The sequence below is a fragment of the Carassius carassius genome, chromosome 1 (assembly GCF_963082965.1).
Source record: "Carassius carassius chromosome 1, fCarCar2.1, whole genome shotgun sequence".
NCBI classification, from domain to species: domain Eukaryota; kingdom Metazoa; phylum Chordata; class Actinopteri; order Cypriniformes; family Cyprinidae; genus Carassius; species Carassius carassius.
This window is the reverse complement of record NC_081755.1, coordinates 44,379,358-44,399,148: the sequence shown is the minus strand read 5'-3', so window position 1 is coordinate 44,399,148 and position 19,791 is coordinate 44,379,358. Positions and strand designations below refer to the sequence as shown.

Sequence of the window (19,791 nt, the reverse complement as noted above, 5' to 3'; positions counted from 1 at the left end):
TTAAAGGGGGACCATTTACTTTAAAGAGACTTAAACATTTTTGTAATTCTATAACACCTGTTTTAAAGCTTTCCTTTTTATATAATCTTAGAAACAAATGTTTTCTTATTCCTCGTAACCTTTTTAGATATGTTTAATGATTCTAGCAAATAATAATGTAAGTTGTTCTTGTGAATAAGTGGAAACTGTGTTGAAAGATGAAGCTTCTATTTACTTTGTGATATGTCTTATCACAAGTTAAACAACCTAACCAGTTCACCAAATAGAAAACAGTGAGGATTTTCATGTTTGGAAAAGTTTTAATCTTATTTGTTAGAAGTGAATTCAGGTAAATTGGGAAAACAATTTGCCACTGAAATTACTAGAAAATGTCCAAATTGAATAAACCTTGAATAAACGTATTAATCTGTTCTGAAACAAGAGTTATCATGAGATCAAAACTATGTATATTCTATCTATTCCATTCTATGTATATTGTATATATTAATAATCAGCTACGTTAAACATATTGCAATGGATTCTTCGAAACATAGTCCTACAGATCAACCAGGACTGTGTTTCCCAAAAACATTGTAAGCTTAAGTACATAGTAGACATCGTAAACCTGAATTTCTCTTTTTCATTCCTTGAAACCAACCGATAAAATCAACTCTTTGACACGAGTCAAACTGTATGGTAAAACTGACATTACTGAAATGAATATAGTATACATATTCACAAACGTAAACTTTGTGAATTGACCAATTTAATTGATTGAGGTTCAACAAATAAAAAACAGATGCAATACAGATAAACAAATGATAAAGCTTGGCTTATTGAATATCAAGTCACTTTCTATGAAAGCACTTTTTGTAAATGATATGATCACTGATCATAATCTAGATGTGCTCTGTTTGAAAGAAACCTGATGATTACATTCTACCTCCCAAGATTACTGTTAGAAACATGAGCCGCGTCCAAAAGGTAAAGGGGAGGTGTTGATTCAGTATATAACAACGTTTTCAGGATTTCTCAGAGGGCAGGCTGCAAGTATAACTCATTTGAAGTAATGGTGCTTCATATAATATTATCCAGAGAAACAAATGTTAATGATAAATCCCCTGTGTTTGTACCTGCTACTGTATACAGGCCACCAGGGCACCATACAGACTTTATTAAAGAGTTTGGTGATTTTACATCCGAGTTAGTTCTGGCTGCAGATAAAGTTTTATTTGTTGGTTATTTTAATATCCACTTTGATAATGAAAAAGATGCAGTGGGATCAGCATTTATAGACTATCTGAACCCTCTGAACTATTGGGGTTAAACAGCACGTCTCAGGACCTACTCATTGACCTACTCAAAATCATACTCTAGATTTAATACTGTCAAATGGAATTTATGTTGATGGTGTTGATTTTTTTTTTTTATTATTTACATCACTTGTTTCTGATGAAGATTTTTGATTCCAGAAACAGTATAAAGAGGAGACTTGCTACTATAAGCTTTTTGATAAAAAAAAAAAAAAAAGAATAATAAAAAACAATAAAAAACAAACAATTAATTTTGGGTCACCAACCAAAAATAACTAGGTTAATCAACATTTTAAAAGCTACCTCCACCTTCTGTCATCTAAGGAGAAAAAGATGCATCACAGATCAGTGTTTTTCTGTTAGTCCATAAATGCTTTTATATAGGCCTAATGAATACATTTGTTATTGTAAATGATAGACACAAAATCACATTTACATGGTTTCATTAAGAGGAACTGAAATCATAGTCATTAAATTTTTAATGCACACCCCTTGTCTTTGTGTATGAATATTAAACTGTGTTCACATGTACAAATATATCAGTCAAACTAAACACCATCGGTGTCAGAGTGTGATAGATAGATAGATAGATAGATAGATAGATAGATAGACATGAGTTCATAGTTGTGGTTTGGTTTGTTCTCTGTCAGCTTCACCACAATAACCAGTGAAGGAGGAGCAGCAGTTGTTCACTTTATTCCCATGTTAATACATTATTATAAATACAGCTATTACCACCATAACAATAAAGAGACATTAAAATATTGTTTAATTTCCCTTGTTCATTAAACACACACAGAATATAACTTTTCATACTAGCAAATAAATATTGTACAATTTGATACTGAATGAATCTTGACAACAATTCTGTAGAAAATCTTTAGAAAAGTTTGAAATTTTGTGAAAACATGTTAAAAGATTATGAAAAATATCAAAAGATTTTCTGTCACAGATGAGGAACATTTGTGTGTCTTGAATCTGTTCTAATGTTTCTAAAGATCGACTGCAGGTTTCAGGAAGTCTTGAGACTTTAACACAGTTTGTGTCTTTAACTGTCTTTCATCATTCAGTCAGTATGGAGCTCCATCAACTTCCTCTTGTGCTCTGTGAGTATTATTCTCTCTCTATGTATTTCATGTATTTTAATATAGTGATTACTATAATATTATAAAAAAGATCAAGTTATTTAGTGTTTCTAGATTTTCTTCTTTTCTCGCTGCTCTCTGAGTTTCAAGCCCAGCTCTAGTTGAGGAAATACTGTAAGAGTGAGAGATGATTTTGAGAGAGGAAGTGTGCAGTTAGTGCTGTTTGTGAAGAGAAATAAAAACTAAAGAAAAGAGAGAAGAGAAAAACAATCTGTTGTGTTGTAGATCAGTGTGTTTGTTCAGTCATTCAGTTTTGTTCTTTGTTGAATCAGTTCTGTTGGTTTGTTTTACACTTATTATCACTGTTGCTGTAATATTCACTAGTACACAGTTAGAAAGAGTTTGTCTTTGTTCTCGTTCCCTAAACAGTCCTCTGCTGTGACCAAATCTATAAAATACCAGTCAGATGTTTTCATGTTTATCTGGACTCATATGTAGTCCCCCCATACAATATCTTGATATGTTTTATTCTTTATAAAAACATATGGAATATATTTTTTAAAGATTTAAAAACTTCAACTTTTAAAGAAAAGTTCCTTAAAACTGAAATTCACTCAAAAAACTATTTTTGTAGTTTTGAATCATAAATATTTTAACTTTAGCAGTTATAAGATGCTGTAAAATACACAGATGACCATGTTCACACTGTAATGAGTTTCTCTTTGTGTTTTAGTGCTGATTTCAAACATCCATTCTGGACAAACTGAAGGTGAGTCAGTTTGTTTCATGTATTTCATCACATACGACTGATTCTACAGTAACTGTGAGGGGAAGTCGTGGCCTAGTCATTGGAGAGTTTGACTCCTTATCCTAAAGTTGTGGGTTCGAGTCTCAGGCCACAAGTTAAACATGTTATTAATGAGTGATTTCTGTATTTCAGATAAACCCAGACCAGTTTTAAGTGTTTCTCCACAGAAGTGGTTGACTGAAGGAGATCCAGTGACTCTGATCTGTGAGGTTAAAGACTCCTCTACAGGCAGGATATTCAGCTGGTTCACTGTAACTGCTTCATCAGTTAAGATATAATGTACTTTATATGATAACATCTGAATGAACTGGTTTCATAAAATATATTAGAGGGTTTAAAAATATGTAATCAGTCTGAATACATTGATTATACTAACAAAGATAATTTATAAGACTCATATGAAAATGACTGATCATTTCTTGAGGTAACGGCACATTCTCACTTTATACAGACTACAGAATACATTATAAGCTGCTCTCAGACAGCAGCAGAGGAGCTGGAGGAAACTACATGGTCAGTTCTGCTGCTCTGAATCACACAGGAGTTTATATGTGCAGCGCAGAGAGAGAAAAACCAGTCTATGAGACACGGAACAGCAACAAACAGCTTCTATGGGTCACTGGTGAGTAAGGAATAACTGATCGTGTTCCTAAAGTGTTGTTGACGTGTGTAGACACGTTGTAACCACTGATCATACTATATATAAATCAGTGGTTGTAACTGTTTTTTTTTTACCTTAATGTAAGAGCTCTTTCACTTCAGTTGTGTCCTCTAAAATAGTCACAATTGCAGTGGATGTTTGCAGTGGGTGATTTAGATATTAATGCAGTTATATTGCAATTATATATACAAAAGCAGGAGATATTACATATATATTTTTCAGGTATATATGATTAGAAAATAAAAATAAATCAACTGGATAGTCGAACATTAGTCCAAACAGAACGGGAAATATTGTATATGTCTTCACCTAAATTTTATATGCAGGTTTTTAAAGACATCTTGTGTGAATTAAAAAAAAAAAAAAGTTTATTCAGGCCAATGTGGCAATAGTACGGCAGAAGCATACGTGGTTGTCTACACTTTATGAAAGAAAACTAATTTGGCAGACTAAAACTGACGTTGGCCCTCCAGGAGCAGGAATGAGAATCCTGACATTAGCTCTTCACATTAATTGAATGTGATTTATTAACACCTCTAAAATGAGCTCACGACAAAGAAAAATTCCACCTGAATGTATAAAATTAAAGGCATAAAACAGTGTGAAACAATATCTTAAAAGAAAGCTTTAAGTAGTTGTACAGCTTAAAGTGTGAAGCTTGTTCTTGTGCAGCTATGGCCTATTCATGGCAGTACAAATGTAATTCATGCATTTATTTGTAATTTAAACTGATGTAAACAGAGAAAGAGGAGCCTACAATACATTTCTACATTTCATAAAATATCTCTTATTATGTTTTCCCCTCTAGTGGACAGAATTAAGTATTACAGCCTCCATTGCTCAGATAATGTAAGTCGATGGATTTTTTGGGGGAAAGAATAAGTTTGACCAATTAGAAAAGAAATACATTGCATTTTGATTTAAATAAAAGACGAGAGTGGTAAATGTTAAGGACATATTGTCATGGTACGGTTTAGGCTATATTCTTGATTTTTATTTCCACTTCACTTTTATTCTTTTAGACATATCTGCACTGTTTTTATCAATGGGAAAATATTCAATATTCATTGATACAATATTCATCATTACACAATATTCATTTAATCCTATAATTTAGAAATAATCTGTCAGAATACTCTTAAATTATCATTATAGGGGCCGTTTTCAAGTCGCAGCAATGAATTATGTGCCCAACAACATATTCCTGCTTCAAATATTATGAATTATATGTTATTTGTTCTGACTCTAATTCTGCCTCTAATAATTAAAAGGTCATAATGAAAGAGAAGCGATGTGACCAAACTGTTTGCCGAATCTTGCAAAGGATGTGAGTGAAGGTTGTGTTCATATTACTCAGAACAACTTAGAATAGCCTACGACAATTTTCTTTAAGAACTTATTTAAGTGCAGCAGCAAGTACAGCATTTAAGCACAGCAGGATGCAGGAAATGGTTGAGTATTCGTTTAGGTATAAAAGACCTTTATTGTAATGCCTGTAATGTCCATTTATAGTCTTTACACAGTAGCTTGCCTCCTTAAATAAAAAAAAAAAACAGCAAAATTCAAGACGCAGACTTCACGTCGGGTCGTCACGTGGGTCACCCACAGAGTAAGAGGCTCAAAGCTCAAGATGTTCGGTTTGACGTTCGATCTATAGACAGGTCGTTCGTTCGTATGGTGCGCACACTGTGCCAAAATCAAACGGCTGAATCAATCATACAAGTTTATTATACTTATTTTTAATATATTGTTTCATCAATATGTGTGTTCATTTATAAAATAAAATTTATATAAAATAAACCCTCCACTTTTCTGGTTGTGGGGGCCAGGTGTCTTTTTAGGGGGTGGCTGTGGTCCCCCCTTGCCCCAAGCACTGGCGGCCCCCACCCTCCTCCTGATAAAATATATATATCCGGGATAAAGATAAAAAAAATGTTTCTCTTCAAACTACGCAGAACAATAATAATTAAGAATTTATTCGAAATTTATTCGTACACTGAACCGAGAACCGCTTCTGTCAGACGCGTCCGATTCAAGAACCGAGGAGCTGATGAAACTGTGCATGTTTGATTCAGCGTGAAGCAGACCGACACACAGAGCATCTGAAACGAACTGATTCTTTTGATGATTGATTCTGAACTGATTCTGTGCTAATGTTGAATGAAGGGTAATCATCGCCAATGACATCATTACGTCGAGCGCAAAAGAACCGGTGAACCGTTTTTTTCAACCGGTTTATTGAATCAACTGTCCGAAAGAACTGGTTCGTGGAAAAGAACCGAACTTCCCATCACTACTGGTGATCCAAAAAAAAACGATGCAACCGGTTCTTGACTCGAGAACGAGTCAATCTTTCGTTCGTTATCTGGCTCGGCTCGGTGTTCATCTTCAGTTCTCTCTTCACAGCAGTTCAGTGTACATGAGTACATGAATTACTCCGGGATATTGGTTTGTTTGAACTCAGAGGGAGTGTCAGCCACATTAAAAAAGTTAACAGAACTGGATATCATGTACACTGCAGTGAACGTGCTCACAACAGACCCGGAAGAGAAGACAATGCTGAATAAAGTTGTAGTTTTTCTTATTTTTGTACCAAAATGTATTTTTGATGCTTCAACAAATTCTAACTGACCCTCTGATGTCACATGGTATACTTTGAAAATGTTTTTCTTACCTTTCTGGACATGGACTAGTATACCGTACACACATTTTCAATGGAGGGACAGAAAGCTCTCGGATTACATCTAAAATATCTTAAACTGTGTTTCGAAGATGAACGGAGGTCTCACGGGTTTGGAACGACATGAGGGTGAGTTATTAATGACATAATTTTAATATTTGGGTGATCTAACCCTTTAAAGTTTGAGCAAATTGTTTGCAAACTGCAATTAATTAATTTAAAAAAAGTAGTTTGATATGCTGTGTTGTTTTTGTTGTTTAGTAGCAGTGATATGCAGTTATTAGCTGTGCTGTATTTTTTGTTGGTTTTCGTGCGACCCCCCTTGAAATGACCAGGACCCCCCATTGCCCCCCCAATTAAAATTGTCTGGAGCCGCAACTGGCCCCAAGACACCCCTCGGTGCAGACTGTAGAGAGGTGACGTCACGTACCTACGTCAGGTATGTGTTTACCGTGCATGTGCAAAGTGACGTATGGTATGTCTCTAACACGCATGCGCCTAACCTGATGAGAGAGCATGCGTGCGTAATTTTCATTGCCTGATGACGTTAGGTGTTCTAGCATCCTGTGTGACGTGACGTCATTAAAAAGCATGCGCATACTTAACAGAATACTCTAATAAAATGTTAAAGTATTAAAGAACGCTAAGGTGGAAAAAAAGAAGGGAAAAACAACTATAACAACAATATAATACAGCAAACAGCACATATCCATGATTTTAACCATGTTTCATCTGAGTTAAATTATACAGAATTTAAGAGTTCATTCTGTAATATCGGTGTAGTATTTTATTTACAGTATATTAACATTCTGTTGCACTTTACTTCAGTGGGTATATTGTAATGTTACACTTTAATGGCACCTTATATATTTCTTTTTGGGATAGTCAACATTACAACAGATAAAGACCAGTCGTCAACTCCAGTGGTGCAGATGGTAAAACGTGTGTTTTTCACAATTTGATGTGATCGACCCATGTTTGAATCTGCCTTTTGAAGTTTTTTTTCTCCTTTTCTTAAATTTCAGATCAGATCAGAAAAGCATTTATTTTCAATAAAAACGAAGGAATTAATCAAAAAGTCATGGCTCTTGTTTATTTATTTATTAAGTATAATTTTGGACATTTTTATTTGGCAATTCTGCATGTGAAATTGACTACATAGAGTATATTTTCAGTGTCTGAATCCTATTTTCTGCATGGTGCCTCCAAAAAACAAACTGATAACAGTGATCTTTTTTTACAACCCGAATTCCGGAAAAGTTGGGACGTTTTTTAAATTTTAATAAAATGAAAACTAAAGGAATTTCAAATCACATGAGCCAATATTTTATTCACAATAGAACATAGATAACGTAGCAAATGTCTAAACTGAGAAATTTTACACTTTTATCCACTTAATTAGCTCATTTAAAATTTAATGCCTGCTACAGGTCTCAAAAAAGTTGGCACGGGGGCAACAAATGGCTAAAAAAGCAAGCAGTTTTGAAAAGATTCAGCTGGGAGAACATCTAGTGATTAATTAAGTTAATTGATATCAGGTCTGTAGCATGATTAGCTATAAAAGCTTTGTCTTAGAGAAGCAGAGTCTCTCAGAAGTAAAGATGGGCAGAGGCTCTCCAATCTGTGAAAGACTGCGTAAAAAAATTGTGGAAAACTTTAAAAACAATGTTCCTCAACGTCAAATTGCAAAGGCTTTGCAAATCTCATCATCTACAGTGCATAACATCATCAAAAGATTCAGAGAAACTGGAGAAATCTCTGTGCGTAAGGGACAAGGCCGGAGACCTTTATTGGATGCCCGTGGTCTTCGGGCTCTCAGACGACACTGCATCACTCATCGGCATGATTGTGTCAATGACATTACTAAATGGGCCCAGGAATACTTTCAGAAACCACTGTCGGTAAACACAATCCGCCGTGCCATCAGCAGATGCCAACTAAAGCTCTATCATGCAAAAAGGAAGCCATATGTGAACATGGTCCAGAAGCGCCGTCGTGTCCTGTGGGCCAAGGCTCATTTAAAATGGACTATTTCAAAGTGGAATAGTGTTTTATGGTCAGACGAGTCCAAATTTGACATTCTTGTTGGAAATCACGGACGCCATGTCCTCCGGGCTAAAGAGGAGGGAGACCTTCCAGCATGTTATCAGCGTTCAGTTCAAAAGCCAGCATCTTTGATGGTATGGGGGTGCATAAGTGCATACGGTATGGGCAGCTTGCATGTTTTGGAAGGCTCTGTGAATGCTGAAAGGTATATAAAGGTTTTAGAGCAACATATGCTTCCCTCCAAACAACGTCTATTTCAGGGAAGGCCTTGTTTATTTCAGCAGGACAATGCAAAACCACATACTGCAGTTATAACAACAGCATGGCTTCGTCGTAGAAGAGTCCGGGTGCTAACCTGGCCTGCCTGCAGTCCAGATCTTTCACCTATAGAGAACATTTGGCGCATCATTAAACGAAAAATACGTCAAAGACGACCACAAACTCTTCAGCAGCTGGAAATCTATATAAGGCAAGAATGGGACCAAATTCCAACAGCAAAACTCCAGCAACTCATAGCCTCAATGCCCAGACGTCTTCAAACTGTTTTGAAAAGAAAAGGAGATGCTACACCATGGTAAACATGCCCCGTCCCAACTATTTTGAGACCTGTAGCAGAAATCTAAATTGAAATGAGCTCATTTTGTGCATAAAATTGTAAACTTTCTCAGTTTAAACATTTGCTATGTTATCTATGTTCTATTGTGAATAAAATATTGGCTCATGTGATTTGAAAGTCTTTTAGTTTTCATTTTATTAAAATTTAAAAAACGTCCCAACTTTTCCGGAATTCGGGTTGTATTTCAAAGAACAAACCATAAAATATATTCTATATAATACTATAGACTATAAACATGACAAAAAAATCTACTCTACTAGAAATTCACCTCCATCACTGATAAAGACAATTAGCCGATAAGTAGCCATTAAATTCTTTGAATGGATAAAACCCATACAGGACTCCCCTTCAGCCATTCCCCACACACCCATGGACAGTCTTTAAATATCTCACTGCACCGGAGACACTGGGTCAGAGAACATGACACACGGAAACCCTGTCTGTATTGTGCAGAAAATGCACTCCAGTTCATGACACCTAATTTACATAAAAGAACAAACAATATTTAAGCAATATTAAATCATTTTGAAGCAAGGCCACAATTTGTACAGTGTCCCAACTTTTTGGGAATTTGGGTTGTATTGCCTCTACTAGCAGACACTATCAGACCAAACTAATCACTTTAACCTTGACTACAGCGAAAATGTAAAACATGTAATTCTAATGGTGGAAAATATTCATAAAAAATTCAATGCAACTATTGTGGCACATGTACATAAGTGTATTGAGGGAAAATAATCCAATAGGTGTAAAAAAAATGTATATTTTGATCACTATAATAAAGATTTTTCATTATGATTTTTTTAAGTGTTTAATCACATCTCAATCAATGTGAACATCAGCAAAAGATATAGGATTGACCGTATAAACACTCAATTAGTCATCTTATAGTTAAATGGTAAATACCCGTTAATATAACACAGTATTTGGTGTGCTTGCTGACGGCGTAATGACAAATATATTAATGTGTAATTTTAAGAAGTTTTTAATAGAAATACTCAGTGATGACTTATGGATTTTCAGATATTAGAATTGTCATATTTTAATGAAAAGCTGCTTTGAAACAGTGTACATGTTGTAAAGTGTTAAATCAATAAAACTGTCTTGATATCCATACTGTAATTGTCTTCTCAGGTGTTTCTCCTCCAGTCTCTCTGATCATCAGTCCCAGCAGAACTCAACACTTCACATCTGTCTCTCTCTCTCTGAGCTGTGAGGACCAGAGTAACTCTGATAGATGGACAGTGAGAAGATACACAGACACTTGGGGACTGGAAGATTGTTCATCATCTCCGTCGGGATCACAAACAGGATCTACATGTAGAATCAGCTCCACCATCCCATCAGACACTGGAGTGTACTGGTGTCAGTCTGAATCTGGAGAGATCAGTCATCCTCTTAATATCACTGTACAACGTGAGTCTGTGTCTGTATTTATTATTTTCTCGAAGCCCTTGTTTAAGTTTCAGATTTAAAGAGCCAGATTTTGATTCAATCACGCATACAATATTATTTCTAAATGACAACGAATCCACAAGACCAGAGCTACTGAAGTTCAGAGGCCAAGCGGAGCGCATTTAAACGACATAAAACATGAAGAGTCACAAATTAGAATTTACATCATCAGACTTTATTTAGAACAATATTTGCAGATTTACTGATTTATAAATACAGTTTATTAATTATTTAAGTCTTGCTTGTCCTTGTCCTATTTATAATAAATTAACCCTGAGCATGAAAAATTTTATTCATACTCAAAGAGAGTATTGAACAAACTAAACTTCTAACATTATATTAACTATATTTTATATCAATATTTTATTTTTTAAAATAGATATCATTATTCTCTCACCATTATTCTGGAAAAAAAAGGCAATTAAACAAAATAACTAGTATAATAATAACAGTTTCTAGTAAAAATTGCTGCTGTCAATTTATAAAATACAATATTCAACAAATTTATAAAAAAAGTTAGACAAATGATTCATAACTCATAACTTGATGACTCGCTTACATTTTGTAAGGTGCCTCTAAAATTCATAATTATTATTATTATTATTGCGATCATCACATTGTTTATGTATTCATACAATATTCTTGCTATTTGTCCGCTCATGTTGTCTCTGTTTGTGTAGTTGGTGTGATTCTGGAGAGTCCTGTTCATCCTGTGACTGAAGGAGATTCTCTGACTCTACGCTGTTTATATGAACATTCAACTCCACTAATCCTCAGAGCTGATTTCTATAAAGATGGATCACTCATCCAGAATCAAACTACAGAGATGATCATCTCTACTGTCTCAAAGTCACATGAGGGTTTCTACTACTGCAAACACCCAGAGAGAGGAGAGTCACCCAAGAGCTGGATCTCAGTCACAGGTGAGACTGTGCATCAATAAACACTACTGAAATATTCCTCTATAATTTATAGATGTTACTTGCTCTTATATCATGATTAGGATAAAGTGATTTTGTGTTCCTGCTTTTTTTTTTTTCGCTGTTCTCAGAGTTTCAAATCCAGCTCTCGTCCATGATATAAGAGTGAGAGATGATTTTGAGAGAGGAAGTGTACAGTTAGTGCTGTTTGTGAAGAGAAATACACTCTGTTGTGTTGTAGATCAGTGTGTTTGTTCAATCTTTCAGTTATTTCTCTGTTTGTGTTCAGACTGTTGACTTGAACAGTTTTATGCTGTTATGAAAATGGATGGGGGAAAAATTGATACAACAGAATATAGTGATATTTTCTTTGGCGACAATGTATCAGTGTACATGTACAGTACACCAAGTATTGATTATCTGAATATATGTTTTAAAATAAATATAGAAATAGAGATTCCTGGACCAGTGATTCAGCACTACAACCCCCCTCCCCCCTTTCTCACAGACCTAAAAGTGAGCAGGACTATAACTTTTATTTACAATAAATAAAGCCGTCTATAAAGCCAGCATGACTCTAGTAAAATTTATTTTTGTGTCTAAAGAAGTGAGAGGGTGAAGTCTGATTATAAATCAGCCTCCATCCCTGTTATACTCGGATGTTTAAAATATGAGCCACAACTCCCCCTCAAATAAAGAAATAAAAAATAAATCTCCCCATACGAGTCAATTAAAGGAATCTTACTCAGCACAGATGAGGCCAGGAAGGTATTTTGTTTGATTTTTTTTTTTTTTTTTGCTTTATGACAGTGTTAGTTACTTTCCAGCACTGAATATGATGCAGAGGTATTCTAGGCATGTGTAGACCACATTGGTTTGACAGCACCACCTGTTGGTCAGAAACTAATTTAATCCAGTTCTTTACATTTTAACATGAACTGCCGAACCTTTGCAAAACTTTAGTGACTGATGTGTCTCTGTGACTGCTGCAGGTGCTGTGGCACAATGTGTTGAGCTTCGGGTTGTTAATTTGAATGCCTTATGGTGAAATTACATCTCTGTTGTCCTGGGAAGTCGTGGCCTAATGGTTGGAGAGTTGGACTCCCAATCGAAAGGTTGTGAGTTCGAGTCCCGGGCCGGCAGGAATTGTGGGTGGGGGGAGTGCATGTACAGTTCTCTCTCCACCTTCAATACCATGACTTAGGTGCCCTTGAGCAAGGCATTGAACCCCCAACTGCTCCCTGGGCGCCACAGCATAAATGGCTGCCCACTGCTCCGGGTGTGTGCTCACAGTGTGTGTGTGTGTGTTCACTGCTCTGTGTGTGTGCATTTCGGATGGGTTAAATGCAGAGCACAAATTCTGAGTATGGGTCACCATACTTGGCTCAATGTCACTTCACTTAACTCTTTGCATTGTCTCAAGTGAATGTTGGCATTATTCAGCTCCATAATTGCTGCTAGCAGCTATATTTCTTCCAGTGTCTATGAAATTGAAATGCACTAATGATGTACTAGTGAGAGATCTGCTGAAAAACATTCACAACTCACACTCACAGTCACCTTATATTGACAGATATTCCCAATCCAACTCTGACTGTTGAACCACAGGGTTCACTGTTCACTGGAGACTCAGTTACTCTGAGATGTGAGGTGGATCAAATATGGGTTAGATGGGTGTTTATCTGGAGTAGAGACTCAAACACTGAATCTACTGAAGCTGCAACTAAAATAATCAGTTCAGTGACAGTCTCTGATGGAGGAGAGTACAGGTGCAGAGCACAAAGAGGAGGACTTTACACACATTACAGTGAAACAGTAACAGTGACAATAAACGGCAAGTATTTTTGAACACTGACACTGAACAAGTGACTATAACAGTTATAAAGAACAACCCTTCAGTCTAACTTGATTTAGCATGTGTTTTACAATAAAGTAACCGTGTTTATACTGTAAAAACAGCATATTATATTCATTGTGAATTGTTGTCATTTTACAGAGAGACCAAAATCCAAAGTGAGAATTAAACCTGATGAACATGTATTCAGAGGAGAGACAGTCACTCTCAGATGTGACATTGATGGTGAAGGAGTCTCTAGCTGGAAGTACAGCTGGAATAAAGACGGTTCAGTCAGTGTTTTCAGTGAACTACAGGAACACACATTCAGTTCTGTTACTGAGTCTGACGCAGGTAAATACTCCTGTTATGGAGCCGAGAGAGGAGGATCACGAACAACACACATCAGTGATGAAGTTACACTTACAGTATCAGGTGAGTTTGATTATCTCTTCATAAACACACACAAGTTTAACATGTTATTAATGAGAAATGTCTCTATTTCAGATAAACCCAGAGCAGTTTTAAGTGTTTCTCCACAGAAGTGGTTGACTGAAGGAGATCCAGTGACTCTGATCTGTGAGGTTAAAGACTCCTCTACAGGTTGGACATTCAGCTGGTTCACTCTAACTGTTTCATCAGGTAAGATATAATGTGCTTCATGTGGTGTAAATTAGCTAGTTTTACTCAAGTCAAAATGATTATTTAAAGCTGTACTAGGGTACTTTGTCATCTCTATCAGCAGCTGTGGTTAAAACACAAAACTGCACATTACGAGATGTCCTTTGGTGCTGATATCTGTGCAGATGAATCTGATATTTTTGAGAAATGTCTATAGTTATGGGTGATCACCATTAAAACATCATATATATCTGTTGATTCTGGCACAGACTTCCTTACTTTCCCTTTGTGATTGCAGACCCTCCACTGATCACTAGTTTAAATTCTACACAACACTTTATTGTAGCAACAAGCTACACAACAAGTCTTCAGCTTTCAGATATTCAGTGTTGTATCCAGACCTTCTGTTCTATGAACAAACATGACATAAACACAAAAGAACAAATGAAGTCTGAGATTTTCAGTGAAATCTGACCAAACACAAAATTGGAATCAATATTGAAGGCTCACCATAGTGAATCATGGTATAGCAAATACATAATTGTACTGACCTAAATATGTAATGGAGAGCCTCATAATCCATGATTCCTCCCTGGTATACAACCTTGAATACCTTAATTATGGTCACTGATTGGGGTCATAGAAATATCTCCTTGAGGTGATCACTGAATATTTTCATTATTTACAGACAACAGCAATCGTTATGAGCTGCTCTCAGACAGCAGCAGAGGAGCTGGAGGAAACTACACGGTCAGTTCTGCTGCTCTTAATCACACAGGAGTTTATGTGTGCAGCGCAGAGAGAGGAAAACCAGTCTATAACACAACCTACAGCAACAAACAACCACTACGGGTCACTGGTGAGTTCAAGTACTAGTAGGAATCACATTTTCCTTGATCTTGTCATTGGTTGATGTATAGGTGCAGGAAATTAGAATGTCGTAGAAAAGTTCATTTATTTCAGTAATTCAACTCAAATTGTGAAACTTGTGTATTAAATAAATTCAGTGCACACAGACTGAAGTAGTTTAAGTCTTTGGTCCTTTTAATTGTGATGATTTTGGCTCACATTTAACAAAAATCCACTAATTCAACAAATTAGAATATGGTGACATGACAATCAGCTAATCAACTCAAAACACCTGCAAAGGTTTCCTGAGCCTTCAAAATGGTCTCTCAGTTTGGTTCACTAGGCTACACAATCATGGGGAAGACTGGTGATCTGACAGTTGTCCAGAAGACAATCATTGACACTCTTCACAAAGAGGGTTAGCCACAAACATTCATTGCCAAAGAAGCTGGCTGTTCACAGAGTGCTGTATCCAAGCATGTAAACAGAAAGATGAGTGGAACGAAAAAGTGTGGAAGAAAAAGATGCACAACCAACGAAGAGAACCACGGCATTATGAGGATTTTCAAGCAAAATCGATTCAAGAACCTGAGTGAACTTCACAAGGAATAGACTGAGGCTGGGGTCAAGACATCAAGAGCCACCACACACAGACATGTCAAGGAATTTGCTGAACCACAGACAACATCAGAGGCATCTTGCCTGGGCTAAGGAGAAGAAGAAATGGACTGTTTCCCAGTGGTCTAAAGTCCTCTTTTAAGATGAGAGCAAGTTTTGTATTTCATTTGGAAACCAAGGTCCTGGAGTCTGGAGGAAGGGTGGAGAAGCTCATAGCCCAAGGTGCTTGAAGTCCAGGGTTAAGTTTCCACAGTCTGTGATGATTTGGGGTGCAATGTCATCTGCTGGTGTTGGTCCATTGTGTTTTTTTGAAAACCAAAGTCACTGCACCCGTTTACCAAGAAATCTTGGTGCACTTCATACCTCCTTCTGCTGACCAGCTTTTTGAAGATGCTGATTTCATTTTCCAGCAGGATTTGGCACCTGCCCACACCGCCAAAAGCAGCTAAAGTTGGTTAAATGACCATGGTGTTGGTGTGCTTGACTGGCCAGTAAACTCACCAGACCTAAACCCCATAGAGAATCTATGGGTATTGTCAAGAGGTAAAAAAGAAACAAGAGACCAAACAATGCAGATGAGCTGAAGCCCACTGTCAAAGAAACCTGGGCTTCCAGACCTCCTCAGCAGTGCCACAAACTGACTACCTCCATGCCATGCCAAATTGAGGGAGTAATTAAAGCAAAAGCAGCCCCTACCAAGTATTGAGTAAATAAACATACTTTCCAGAACTCACTAATTTTTTTATTTATTATTGGTCTTAAGAAGTATTCTAATTGGTTGAGATAGTGAATTGGTGTGTTTTTGTTAAATGTAAGCCAAAATCATCACAGTTAAACGAACCAAAGACTTTAACTAATTCAGTCTGTGTCCAGACACTGGAGTGAACTGGTGTCAGTCTGAATGTGGAGAGAACTATAATCCTGTTAAAATTGTAGATTCACACTGAAGGCATCAAAACTATGAATTAACACATGTGGAATTATATACATAACAAAAAAGTATGAAACAACTGAAAATATGTCATATTCTAGGTTCTTCAAAGTAGCCACCTTTTGCTTTGATTACTGCTTTGCACACTCTTGACATTCTCTTGATGAGCTTCAAGAGGTAGTCACCTGAAATGGTCTTCCAACAGTCTTGAAGGAGTTCCCCGAGAGATGCTTAGCACTTGTTGGCCCTTTTGCCTTCTGTCTGCGGTCCAGCTCACCCCTAAACCATCTCGATTGGGTTCAGGTCCGGTGACTGTGGAGGCCAGGTCATCTGGTGCAGCACCCCATCACTCTCCTTCTTGGTCAAATAGCCCTTGATGCCTTCAGTGTGACTCTACAATTTTCATAGTCATGAAAATAAAGAAAACTCTTTGAATGAGAAGGTGTGTCCAAACTTTTGGTCTGTACTGTATATATATATATATATATATATATATATATATATATATATAGGTTTTATTACTGTCACCAAATTGTTGGTATAGTCTTACTACACCTAAATAATAACATTGCTGTTCATTCTGTGATGACTATTGGAATCTAGATCTAAATATATGTTTCTCATCTTCAGCAGCCTCAGGATCTGATGATGTGACTCCCATGATAGCTGGAGTGACCGCAGGACTGACTGTCACATTTCTGATCATTGTCTTCTTGGTCCTGCTGTGGCGCAACAGAAACAACAAAGGTTCATCATCTGACATTACAATTTAATGACACATTTGTAGACACTAACCTTGTGAGCTTTTTCAGGCTGAGAGATGAACTAACACAAGCATAGGTTTGTTATTTATTCAATACTGAAAAGTACTGATAACAATAAATATTCATGTAATTGAAGTCAATTCTCCCTCCTTTCCAATGTTTGTTTGATGCATGAGTTATAAAGTGCATATATAAGATTCTTCAAATGAGTCATTTTTCATGTTCTATTTCTGTTACGATGCTGTCTGCATAGACAGTGAAGCAGCTCATTGGGGGTTAGAACAGACCCAATGTGTGCTGAACATTCAGATATCATGAATTATAGCACTGTATTATTCTACAAAGATGTATGCATAATAATGTATGCATAAAGTAAATCTAATTTCCTCAGAACATTTACATAATCCTTGTGTGTTCAGGTGTAAGATCTCAGTCTCCGTCTAGAGTCAGTCAACAGCAGAACAGCAGTCAGACACCAGAACAGAACCAGAGTCAAGCGGGAAACAACACACTGCTGTCTGGTCAGTCTTTAACTGTTAACCATAAATAAACATCCATAAATCTTCACAAGCTGTGATTGAAGACACTTAGAAATAACTTTAAACTGACAAATCTCACACTAAATAAATTTCTGCTCTTCTAAAGTGTAATTTGTTATTTTTGTAACTGACATTTATATTTCAGTTAGATGTCATATGTTTTATTTTATTATCAGTTATTCATAACAAAATATATCATATCTAATTTAGAAAGGTAATAGCACAATAAATATTTAGCTGACTGCTTTATTTTTTAAATCAGTGTCAACATTAAAACAATTGTTTTTTTCCTGTGGGCTTAAATTAATAAAATGCATGTCAAAAGATGTATTATTGTGAATTAATTCACGAATTAATTTATTAAAGGAACATATTTATTACTCTTTCAATTAATAAAAACATAAGCACAAGTAACTAAAGATATTGAAGGAGATAATTATGTCATGTTGATCATGTTTACTAAGGCAGTAGTTCTTTTCTAAATAATCAAATCCATCTTCGTTTTTCATTTCACTGTGATATTTGCAGAGTAAATTTATTTAAAACAAGTGTCTTGTTTCTTTCTGTGTGGTTCACTGTAGATAGTGTAAGCGGACCTACTGACGTCACCTACGCTGAGATTGAACTCAAATCTACAGAGAAACAGAAGAAAAATAAAGAAAACCAAGGTAAACTGAAACAATGGTTTAATGATCATGACAGTAGTGTAGCAGAGCTAAAGACTTCTGGGGTCTGGGGTGGCCCCTTTGATTTTAATTTCTCTCACATCACCAACCAGAAACACCACAGTATTTCTCTGAACACCTGTTTGTGTCAGTTCACTGTGAAATCCACTTGATCCATAAAAGTCATTGCATGCAAAATTACAATACGTTGATTCTGAGGTAATTTGGTCACACATGTAATTGTCTTAAAATAAATTATTTTATTCTCTCTGTAGAAGCTGTTGAGATATTATAATCATATTGATGTATTTCATGTCACTGTTTAACACACAGTAAGCACTAGTGATATTAATGTAACTGTTTCATCTTTTAGGGAAAACCAGTGAAGTTTCTGACACCGTTTACTCTAAACTGAACCTGGTGACCCATCAAGGTGAGTGTTAAAGTAAAAACCTCAGTCACAGTTCACAAGGAGCCACTGAAAACTGAATCTACAAGCATCATTGACAATCTAAAAATAAAATAAAATGAGCAAAAATGAGTTGTTGCATTTTAAATTAATTTCTATATTCTCAGGTGCTGGATCTAGTGATGTGACATATGCTCAGGTTAAATAAATGCCCAGAGGAGAAACTTTCAATCCCAGGACGCTGATGAGTTTAGGTGGAGAAGAGCTGGAGAATGAGCAGATCATCAGTGCTTTTATCATCTTTGTGATACTGAGAAATTGATAGCAATATCTGTATTAAATATTAGTGATGCAATCCTTCATGTGCTTCAATAGCTATGCATGTTAATTTTTAAAAGCAATGAGCTGATTATACACTGGATAAAAACAGGAAAGGTAGATGATCTTTTAGTGCTGCACAGAGTTTATTTTTATTGGATGATACCAGCAGCAGCAGCAGCTCATCATTAGACTGAAAGAGAGACAGAATAACCAGTTTAAGGCCTTTTCCTGAATATTGATCAAGTGACAAAAGTTTTATTTATTTTTTTCTTTTAAATGTATTTGTAACATTGTAATAGACAAATAGGCTTTTTTATGTCCAGGTCTGGAAAAGTTGTCTAATGTATATAATGAATATATTTTTTTCAAGCTGTGCTCAACTTGCAGAATGATTTTTAAAACTCATTATTCAGCAATTCCCAAATATTGTAAAAAAAAATCATGGGAAGCCATGAACATTTATTAATTCGAGAGTTATGGAATTCTGTTGTAGATTGCTTGTTTCTCTTAGGATAGTTATGTTTTCAGAATACAGTTATAAGCTTTATGGACCTTTACATCATTACTTGGGAAAGAAAGATTGTTGAGTGTAAAGCCTTTTTTCTTATTGTTGTAAAAGTTTCAGTTTCTCTTTGGTTTGCCCAGCTGAAAGTGTTGAGCTAAGTGTACTAAAATTT

The 19,791-nt window shown here is 36.0% G+C and overlaps 1 protein-coding gene across 6 annotated transcripts in view; it reads left to right on the top strand.

The window, feature by feature from the left end:
• The first annotated feature begins 2,342 nt into the window (after positions 1-2,342).
• LOC132151902 (Fc receptor-like protein 5) overlaps positions 2,343-19,791 on the top strand; it is a 628,771-nt gene continuing 611,322 nt past the window's right edge. For 4 of the 6 annotated variants that reach the window (XR_009436453.1, XM_059560440.1, XM_059560425.1 and 1 more), the window contains exons 1-7: positions 3,655-3,807; positions 10,323-10,604; positions 11,324-11,566; positions 13,137-13,401; positions 13,564-13,832; positions 13,905-14,039; positions 14,707-14,877. Coding sequence is in view for 5 of the 6 variants with exons in the window: in XM_059560440.1 (XP_059416423.1) it covers positions 3,696-3,807; positions 10,323-10,604; positions 11,324-11,566; positions 13,137-13,401; positions 13,564-13,832; positions 13,905-14,039; positions 14,707-14,877 (1,477 nt within the window). In the remaining variant the exon portion in view is untranslated. Of the gene's footprint in view, positions 2,399-3,110; positions 3,147-3,654; positions 3,808-10,322; positions 10,605-11,323; positions 11,567-13,136; positions 13,402-13,559; positions 13,833-13,904; positions 14,040-14,706; positions 14,878-19,791 lie in introns of those variants that run through there. The other 2 variants (XM_059560447.1, XM_059560465.1) reach the window with 2 other exon arrangements.